Source organism: Acanthochromis polyacanthus, chromosome 17 (assembly GCF_021347895.1).
Source record: "Acanthochromis polyacanthus isolate Apoly-LR-REF ecotype Palm Island chromosome 17, KAUST_Apoly_ChrSc, whole genome shotgun sequence".
Classification (NCBI taxonomy): domain Eukaryota; kingdom Metazoa; phylum Chordata; class Actinopteri; family Pomacentridae; genus Acanthochromis; species Acanthochromis polyacanthus.
The window spans coordinates 17447919-17458337 of record NC_067129.1 but is presented as its reverse complement, the minus strand read 5'-3'; the positions used below and the strand labels follow the sequence as shown (position 1 = coordinate 17458337).

The window sequence follows — 10419 nt, the reverse complement described above, 5'->3', positions numbered from 1 at the left end:
CTGGATGCCGGGAGCGTCTTATCACTAATGCCTACCTATCCTATTAAAGTGGTCTTCAGGATCGAGGCCATTGTCTGCTCAGCACCCATCACTCATACACAGGGACACGGATGACAAACCAAATTGAAGCTGACAGGTGGATGGATATTATTAGTATACAAGTCATTATCTGTGTAGCACAGATCAGGACACAACTTCACATGCACACATGAACTGGAATACATTTGAGTTCAAGAAAGGATGATAAAATTGGTATAAAATTTAAATGATATGTGCATCCTTATCAATTATTTACTTGTTAAATAATTATTTATTAGTTCTTCATTTTCAAACTATATTTTTTTTCCCAATTTTTCCTTGGATTTCATCACCTAAATAATTTATTATTACGGTCAGTGAATAAATACTCATCAGCCATGGCATAGAGAAATGTGTGGTAGCAGAGAGACAGCGTGTTGATTATCTTATGACATCCCATGACAAGTTCAGAGGGATAAATATAATATAATGTTGAGCTGAGTGAAGAATTTCTAGAAGTCTCAGGAAGAATAAGTGAATGCTTTGCTTTTGAAATGAGCTTCAGTGCATACAACAACGCCTGTTCAAATGGATGTCATTGACCTTACCATTGCTACAGATTCTAACGGTCTACAGTTCAGTATGACCAAAGTCCTTAAAGGCAACTCTCATCACTTAGCAGCCATCTTGGTAACACCCCTAGGAAACTATTTTGAGTCAATAAGACCAGGCTTCTATCTAAGTGAATAGGAAAAGAGCTTTAACTGCAATTTCATTGCTCACTTGGACATAAAAATGCATCTGTAGAATCACCGATCAAATCTGATAAAGAAAGACTTTGAAAGTAGATTTGGTGACTTCATCCAAAAGTAAGGTTTGAAAAGTGTTGCACAGTAAGCCACATATGCGCTTGCCTGGGGACCAGACAGCCTTTATATTGTGTATTACAAATACACATAAAGTCAGTTCCCCCCGTCGAATCGCCACCTTATCGTGGTGGAGGGGTTTGAGTGTCTCGGTGATCCTGGGAGCTATGTTGTCCGGGGCATAAGCCCCTGGTAGGGTCTCCCAAGGCAAACTGGTCCTGGGTGAGAGACCAGACTAAGAGCGATTCAGAAGACTTCGATGAGAACAATTAAAGGCAAAGCCGCTACCTCGCCCGGGATAGGGAAACCGGGGCCTTTCCCTGGAGCCAGACCTGGGGGGGGAGCTCGTACAGGAGCGTTTGGTGGCCGAGCCTTGGGGTCCCGTGGGGCTCGGTCGGGCAAAGCCCGAAAAAGTAACACGGGGCCACCGCCCAGTGGACCCACCACCTACAGGGCAGGAAGTCGGGGTCGGATGCTATGTTCACCGGGCAGTAGGCAGGAGCGGGCGCCTGGGCGTGCCGCCCCCTGGTGGCGTAGACTAGCTCTGGGGACGTGGAACGTCACCTCACTGGCGGGGAAGGAACCTGAGCTGGTGCGGGAGGTGGAGCGATACCGGCTAGATATCGTTGGGCTCACCTCCACGCACAGCAAGGGTTCTGGAACCAGAATCCTGGAGAGGGGTTGGACTCTCTCCTACTCCGGAGTTGCCCAGGGAGAGAGGCGCCGGGCGGGTGTGGGGATACTCACAAGCCCCCGGCTGAGCGCCGCTTTGTTGGAGTTCTCCCCGGAGAACGAGAGGGTCGCCTCTCTGCGACTTCGTGTTGCAGGGGGGAAAACTCTGACTATTGTCTGTGCTTATGCGCCGAACAGCAGTTCAGAGTATTCGGCCTTCTTGGAGTCTCTGGGTGGGGTCCTGGAAGGGGTACCGCCCGGGGATTCCATAGTTCTCCTGGGAGACTTCAACGCTCATGTGGGCAACGATGGAGAAACCTGGAGGGGGGTGATTGGGAGGAACGGCCTGCCCGATCTGAACCCGAGTGGTGTTTTTTTATTGGACTTCTGTGCTAGTCATGGTTTGGCCATAACAAACACCATGTTCGAGCATAAGGTTGCTCATAAGTGTACTTGGTACCAGAGCACCTTAGGCCAAAGGTCGATGATCGACTTTATAGTCGTATCGTCAGACCTGCGGCCGTATGTCTTGGACACTCGGGTGAAGAGAGGTGCAGAGCTGTCAACTGATCACCACCTGGTGGTGAGTTGGATCCGATGGCGGGGAAGACTGCCGGACAGACCTGGTAAACCCAAACGTGTAGTGCGGGTGAACTGGGAACGTCTGGCGGAGGACCCTGTCCGTAGGGTTTTCAACTCCCACCTCCGGAAGAGTTTCTCCTGCATCCCGGGGGAGGTTGGGGACATGGATTCTGAGTGGTCCATGTTCAAAGCCTCCATTGCAGAAGCAGCTGTTAGGAGCTGTGGTCTGAAGGTCACTGGTGCCTGTCGCGGCGGCAATCCAAGGACCCGCTGGTGGACACCAGCGGTGAGGGAGGCCGTCAGGCTGAAAAAGGAGACTTATCGAGCCTGGTTGGCTCGGGGGTCTCCTGAAGCAGCTGACAGGTACCGGCTGGCCAAAAGGGCGGCAGCTGCGGCAGTGGTGGAAGCTAAAACTCGGGTGTGGGAGGAGTTCGGGGAGGCCATGGAGAAGGACTTTCGATCGACCTCGGGGAAGTTCTGGCAAACCATTCGACGCCTCAGGAAGGGGAAGCAGGGCTTCGCCCAGGCTGTGTATGGTCGGGGTGGAGAACTGTTGACCCGTACTGGGGATATCGTCGGGCGGTGGAAAGAGCACTTCGAGGAACTCCTTAACCCGGTAAACACGTCCTCTATGGAGGAGGCAGAGCCTGAAGACTCGGGGGTATCTGCGTCCATATCCGTGGCAGAGGTCGCCGAGGTAGTTAAAAAGCTCCTCGGTGGCAAGGCGCCAGGTGTGGACGAGATTCGCCCTGAGATGCTGAAGGCTCTGGACATTGTTGGACTGTCTTGGTTGACACGTCTATGCAATGTCGCGTGGGCATCGGGTACAGTACCTGGGGAGTGGCAGACCGGGGTGGTGGTCCCTATTTTTAAAAAGGGGGATCGGAGAGTGTGTGCCAACTACCGCGGTATCACACTTCTCAGCCTCCCCGGGAAAGTTTACTCTAGGGTGCTGGAAGGGAGGATCCGACCGATAGTCGAACCTCGGATTCAGGAGGAGCAATGCGGATTCCGTCCCGGTCGTGGAACAGCAGACCAGCTCTTTACCCTTGCGGAGCTGCTGAGGGGGTCATGGGAGTATGACCTGCCAGTCTACATGTGCTTTGTAGATCTGGAGAAGGCCTACGACCGTGTCCCCCGAGGGGCTTTGTGGGGGGCACTGCGGGAGTATGGGGTCCGAGGCTCGTTGTTACGGGCCGTTCGGTCCCTGTACAACCAAAGTGAGAGCTGTGTCCGCATACTCGGCATTAAGTCAGACACGTTTCCGGTGGGTGTTGGACTCCGCCAGGGCTGCCCCTTGTCTCCAATCCTGTTTGTGGTTTTCATGGACAGGATTTCAAGGCGCAGTCGTGGTGGGGAGGGTTTTCGGTTTGGGAGCCTCAGGATCGCTTCGCTGCTTTTTGCAGATGATGTGGTTTTGTTGGCATCCTCAGACCGTGACCTCCGGCACGCACTGGAGCGGTTTGCAGCCGAGTGTGAAGCGGCAGGGATGCGGATCAGCACCTCCAAGTCCGAGGCCATGGTTCTCTGCCGGAAACCGGTGGAGTGTTTCCTCCGGGTTGGGGGGGAGTTGCTTCCCCAAGCGAAGGAGTTTAAGTATCTCGGGATCTTGTTCACGAGTGATGGGAAAATGGAGCGGGAGATGGACAGGCGGATTGGTGCGGCGTCAGCAGTAATGCGGGCGTTGTACCGAACCGTCGTGGTGAAGAGGGAGCTGAGCCGTAAGGCGAAACTCTCGATTTACCAGTCCATCTACGTTCCAACCCTCACCTATGGTCATGAGCTTTGGGTAGTGACCGAAAGAACAAGATCGCGGATACAAGCGGCCGAAATGAGCTTCCTCCGTAGGGTGGCTGGGCTCAGCCTTAGAGATAGGGTGAGGAGCTCAGACATCCGGAGGGAGCTCAGAGTAGAGCCGCTGCTCCTTCGCATCGAAAGGAGCCAGTTGAGGTGGTTTGGCCACCTGATTCGGATGCCTCCAGGGAGACTTCCTCTGGAGGTTTTCCGAGCACGTCCGTCTGGGAGGAGACCCCGGGGCAGACCCAGAACTCGCTGGAGAGATTATATATCTCGTCTGGCCTGGGAACGCCTCGGGATCCCCCAGGAAGAGCTGGAAAGTGTCGCTGGGGGGAGGGACGTTTGGAACGACCTGCTTCGCCTGCTGCCCCCGCGACCCGGCCCCGGATAAGCGGAGGAAAATGGATGGATGGATGGATAAAGTCAGTTTGGAACTGCTCCATTGAACCAAATCTAGCCCAGAGGCGGGACTACCGATCACAGCTTGAATTGGAGAGAGCCAATCAGCGTAACACATGTGTGACACAATCACTAAGTGACCTAACAATTGCCTTTCCGCCATGATGTTTTGTGTACAGGGGTCCAGAGGAAAATCTAAGCTCTCCCTTTCAACAGTGGAGGGCAGCATTACGCATTCTATCGTACAACCTGCCGGAATTAAAAATACATCCTTTTTAAAAAGAAAAGCTTTAAGAGCTGCTTCTTGTTGAGGTTTTAAGGACAAATTCAGCCCATGCAAAACAGAGGAAAGCGCACAAGAGAAACCTCGCTCTGTTGCGGGGTAATCTCGGCCCTGAAGATGACGCATCGTTAACTCCCGCCTCTGGTGCTCTGATTGGTTCGGTCTGATCTGCTCGGAGCTTGAAAACCTGTCAAAATGTGTCAATGGAGGAGGGCTAGACCGTATTCCCGTATATCCCTGTCGCGACAATCCCTTATAACGGGAATACAGTCTAGCTAAGCTAGGCTACATATGCGCACAATTTCATGACACCAAGTCTGAATAAGTGCAACATGACTGGCCAGATGTTTCCAAGCTTGGCTGGGAAAAACTCAGATGGTTAACCTTTTCAGGGAGGAGTGGGACATGTGTCATCTCTCTGTGGTGTTAGGGAAATCTCCCATAGAGTATTCATGACTCTCTCAGTCGTGAGTCCCTCCTTTGTATTGTCTTTCCTACCAAATTAAATCTGTACAAACAAAGAGATAATTTCAAATCACTGACTGTCGTTCTTCAGGGCTTAGCATGTCAGTAAAACAGCATTATTAATCCATGTAAATACATTTCTCACCGTTTCATCGAAAAGTTCTAAATAAATACAGAAAAGAATTTGAAAGTGTTATGTGGAGAAAATTAAACTTATAAACAGAGCAATTTCTAATGCAGTTCACATGAACACAACAAATTTGTCTAGTTAGCTGGCAGCCCTGTAAGGTACAGCTGTGTTTCAAGCCAAATGCTAACATTAATATGCTAACATCCTCACATTGACAATGCCAGCCTTTTTATGTTTAGCAGGTGTGTTTACCATAACAGTCTGTAAGGACTTCGGATAAGCAAAGTTGCAAACATAAGCTAAGTACTGCTAAATACAAATTTAAAGCTGAGGTTTATGGAAATGTCATTAGCTTTGTCAAAAACTACATTAAAATGTTGAACTACTACTAGTGCTACATTAGAAAGGGCTCACCAAAGTGATTTCAAATTATCTCAAGTGGGACAAATTAGATATCAGATTTGATTAAATACTGTATCACCCATTTAAAATTGGTAGTGTCTACAGATACGGACCCGTACCCGTAGCCTGTGGCCTACGAATACGGCACTTTCCCTTCTCATAAATATTAATGAGACGTACATGAATATTAATGAGCCGGCTGATGAACGCGCTTTGTGATTGGCTGGTAATCCGACGTACACGTAGCATCAACCTTTAAAATTGACTTGACTCTGCATATGAACACACAACACCAACAGACAGAAACCAATACTAAGTACGTATAATTGAAAGTAAATGTAATGATATAACTTAATTATATAATTTAATCAATTCAGCAGTTGCTGGAGTCTACAAATCTCAATACTAGAACTCATCATCGTTATTATCATCAAGATTCATCCTCTGGGCATCATGAATGTCTGCACAACATTTCATGTCCATCCAAACTGGGACCCACATCTACATGAATCCAGTTTATTTTAATCAAAATATGTAACTGCAAATAATTGTTTCTGTTTATTGTCTAGTTCCATACAATGCATGCATAAATGAATAGCCATCTCTTGTGACCCTGCAAACACTGCACTGACCCTGGATAACAGTTGGTGTGCTACACACCTATCCTTCTACTGTCACAGTTCTCCTTTAAGTAGATGGACTTTCCCACTCTGTCAGTTATGTTTGTTGATCAAGCGGTGTGCCATCACAAAGCCATGTGTCACAGGGTATCTAAGTTTAGTTCACCACAGAATGTTCTCCACTTTCTAATAATGTCCTCTGTCATTCACCGTACATTTAAAGAACCTTTACTACATAACGGAACTTACAGCAACGCCTTCCTAGACCTGTCTACCTATCTGTACCTCCTTGAGAGAACATAATCGGAAATAAAAACACATGTATACAGTTAAAAAGATGTTTCACTGTTTCTTATGTTGGTTTATTGGCTGTTATATGGACAGATTTACATGCATTTGTTTAGTTGTACTCATTTAGTTTGCCAAATTATTGCAACAAGAGGGAAAAGACATACATAATACAAGATAATACTTTTGTATATAGACATAAAGTTATTTTAGAACTGTATTTGTAAGTTTGCTTTATGTTATATATGTCTACTATATATACTTTTTACAACAGGAGCATCGACTGACAGGAAAAAAAATATTTTCTTATATTTACATTTTTAGAGCACTTACAATTTAAAGCATCAGACAATGCATTTGGTGTGTGTAACTGTGGCTACTTCAGCAAAAAGTACAACTTATATGAATTAATAATGCCTCTCAGCAACACAAACAATTTTTTTTTGTATTTTGCTCGGATGAAAACAAAAACTATGTCTACTTATATATGCATCTATGCAACAGAAATACACATTTTAGCATCAAATGAACAAATCTAAGGTGTTTTTAAAAGTACATATATATTTAATTCCTCTGCCTCCAATTACTCTAAGCATGTGTCTGCTATAATAATCACATATAATTGGTTAAATTAGTATAGGGAGCCCACTGCGTTGTTTGAAAGGTGTTAATGTCAGGCTATCAAAGTAAATACAGTAAATTATGGTTTAAATTTTAAGGTTAAGTCTCCTCAAACCACGTTAGCAGAGCTGAACCACTGAGCAACTGAACAGAGCTTTAATTAGCTTTCCACAAAGAATAAAGATCAACTTAAATTATGCTTTCAGACACAGTAAACGGTGCATTCATGTCACTGTCACAGCTTTGTTCGTTCGTCTTTCAACACATCATCTGGAATCCCTCCTGTCCATCCGTGCACCTCAGCCCTGCCTGCCTCTCTTCCTTCACTGGACTGAGGATCACACATGAAGTGGTTGAGCATCCGCTCGGCCGACTGCAGGCTGGCCAGGCTGTTGTCTGACTCTGAAGCTCTGCTGTCCCTGTTGTCGCTCGTTCTCCAGTGATGAATGATCTCATTATCTGAATCCTCTCCTGGGTGGTGCAGGTTCATCATGGCCTCTGTGCCTCTCAGCTCTTTCTGCATGTGATGGCGTGCCAGAGGGATTTCCTCCAGGCTGGCTGACCGGATCAGGATGGCAGACCCAAGGCTTGGACTTGTTGTGATCCTGTAACTTCCCTCTCCCTTCAAGCTATCAGACAGATTCTTGAAACCAGAAGGGCAGGAATTAGTGTGGGATGCTGATAAAATCTCATTGTGGATGGTGAACTGCAGATGAGGTATCTGCATTAGGCGAGAAGAGTGTCGTCTGATGATTTCCTCGCCTCCCGACTCACTATCTTTGTCCAGGTCTCCTTCCTGGTGTCTCCATGTTTGACCTCTGCTTGATCCTGTCAGTATTAACCGTGGAGTCTCCTCTCCCATCTCTGACCAGTCAGATTCCTCTTCCTCTGGAACCGAACCCAGAAGTTGCTCCTGTCCAGTGGCTTTGGCCTTTCCACAGTTATGGCTGTCCATGAACTCCGCCGGAGGGGGAGCGATGGGGAGAACCATCTGATCAATGGCATCATCTGGTTGAAAATGAAGGTTGGTATCAGCTGGCACTGATGCTACCTACAGTAAGCAGATGTAACAAAGTGATCAAGTCATTGCATACGATGCAAGGTCAAACTAAATTTTTTGTGTGACTAAATAAACATATTAATGCTGTCGATGCTCACAACTCTTTCAAAGAACCTGGTTGTCTAATCTTACCCAAAGTGGCTAAACATAGTCACAATAAATACTAAAATATATATAAAGCGGGAGGTTTTTTTAATCCTGCATTTTTTCTTGCAGCCAGCAGGGGACATCTCCTCTGGCTGCGAAAAGAAATTGGATTATATAGAAGTTTACCTTACTTCTCATTTGATTTGTTACCTCAGTAAACATTTTTCAAGAGAATTTATCATCTCAAGCATTTTAAAATTATAAAAATTATAGTCCCATTAACCAGATGGTAATGTCTTTGAGTATTCAGTCAAATGCAGGTTTGTGAACTACTGCTGCTTTGATGCACTGAGCTTGGAATTTATCCATTAAGATCCGCTTTTTGCTCTTTTGAAACCAGACATAAGAAGCAAGAGGTGGAGCTGAAAAGTTAAATTCTAAACCCGAGGCTTCACAGCTCACAAACCAATGTGGCTACATTCATTTAAAAAAAAAATGCAATCTATTGATAGTGCTTAGGTGAAGCCTGTTGCCTTGAATTTAAGGAGGAAGACAGAAAATCTTACATTGAATACATCCATGTTGTTGACAAATTTTGTACCAGAGAGCTGCTCGGTCAGCTCTGAAATACGCTGGTTCAACCTCTCGCGTTCGCCTTCCATATTCTGAGCCTAACACAGAAAGTTTAGGAAGAACAGTGATCATGACATATAAAAATTTGGTAGGTAGAGCACTTAAAGGACCCCCTAAACTGAAAATGAAGTGTTTTATCTTGTTGTCCATTGTGTGCGCTTTATGTGCTAGAAAGCATATCACGAGCAAAATAAGCAGACAACACCTGAACTGAGCATTTTCCCCTTCAAAACTGAAGCATATCAATGGCAGTCTTAAAAGCCCAGATTCAGACTTTTGGAGTTTTATACATCACATATATGTTACTTTAACATACTAATTGTTCTGAATCTCTCACACCACCTGCTTACTATTGCTTCGCTCAATAATTGTTTGGTGTATAATATAATGCCCTAGTACTATAATTCTCAAGAGCGTTAAAACATTTTAGATGAAGCAACAATGTATGATTGTAGCCATTTTGAGAAAGGGATTTCTTTCATAGAAGAAAAACTCTAAACTTTGATACACAGAGATAAGCTTTTCTGGGTTAAATCAATAATCAGGGAGGGAATTTAAGATGTCAAAATGTTCCACCAAGTTTCTAATAATTAAGTAATTGATTTTTTTGTGCAAAACACAAAGCAATATGTCATATCTCACCACTGAATGAAGCTTTTGCTCTAGAAGATTATTGGTCTGTTGTGTGGAGGAGTAGTTATCATGTAGTCTAGAGAGAAGGCAGAGGCAAGCAGAGAGAGGTCATTCAGCAATAGTGTGGTATATTGTACATGCTATATGCAACACAGCAAGAGGTCAGGTAATACAGTCATACAGGTCATCATTTGCAGCTTTCATCTTGAAAGTGCCTCATTCACCTTTTAAACCTCTCTGTGAGGTTGCTGAGCTCCAAGCGTGTCCTCTGAAGTTCTGCCTCCAACAGCTTTTGGCTGCTCATGAATTCCTCTCCTAGACACTCCATCCTCACTGCTGTCTTCAGCAAACTTTGGTGCAGACCTTCATTCTGCTCCTGTAGTATCCTGTCAGGACAGATGCACAGTTTGTTCAATATTGTCATACATTTTTTATGATGTTCACGTTTTCTATGATATTCACATGTAAAGCAGTTATGAAGGTCCATTTAGTCAATTAATCTTTACATATTATCATTGTCATGAGTATCACTTGAGTTATGACTTTTAACAGTCAGCAAAACCACAAAAAAACATTGCACTTACATGATTCTACCCAGCTCATGTGCTTTATCCTGCAATGAAAAAACAAACTGCTTTCATTTAAAAGGTTACATTCAAAAATTCCTACTGATAAAGCCCAAACAAGCAAAGTGAATAAAACAAGCTAAACATGAAAAAGAACAAAGAACATCAGCTTGGAATGTCAAATTGATTACCATTAGTTTGTGCAGAATAACTAATCTATTGTTCTGTAATGAATAATCTATTGTCCACCATGCTATGCATGCTGTTGCCCAAATCAATAGCAAAGGAAATGAATGG

At 45.2% G+C, this 10419-nt stretch overlaps 1 protein-coding gene across 1 annotated transcript; it reads right to left on the bottom strand.

Moving 5' to 3' along the window:
- Positions 1-6570: 6570 nt before the first annotated feature.
- On the bottom strand, positions 6571-10232 carry si:dkey-273o13.3 (uncharacterized). The gene is made up of 5 exons (XM_051937865.1): positions 10141-10232; positions 9781-9942; positions 9566-9632; positions 8857-8961; positions 6571-8194 (listed from the first exon to the last, which is right to left on the bottom strand). Coding segments are annotated over exons 1-5 (1152 nt in total). The 5' UTR covers positions 10143-10232; the 3' UTR covers positions 6571-7378.
- Between the last annotated feature and the right edge of the window lie 187 nt (positions 10233-10419).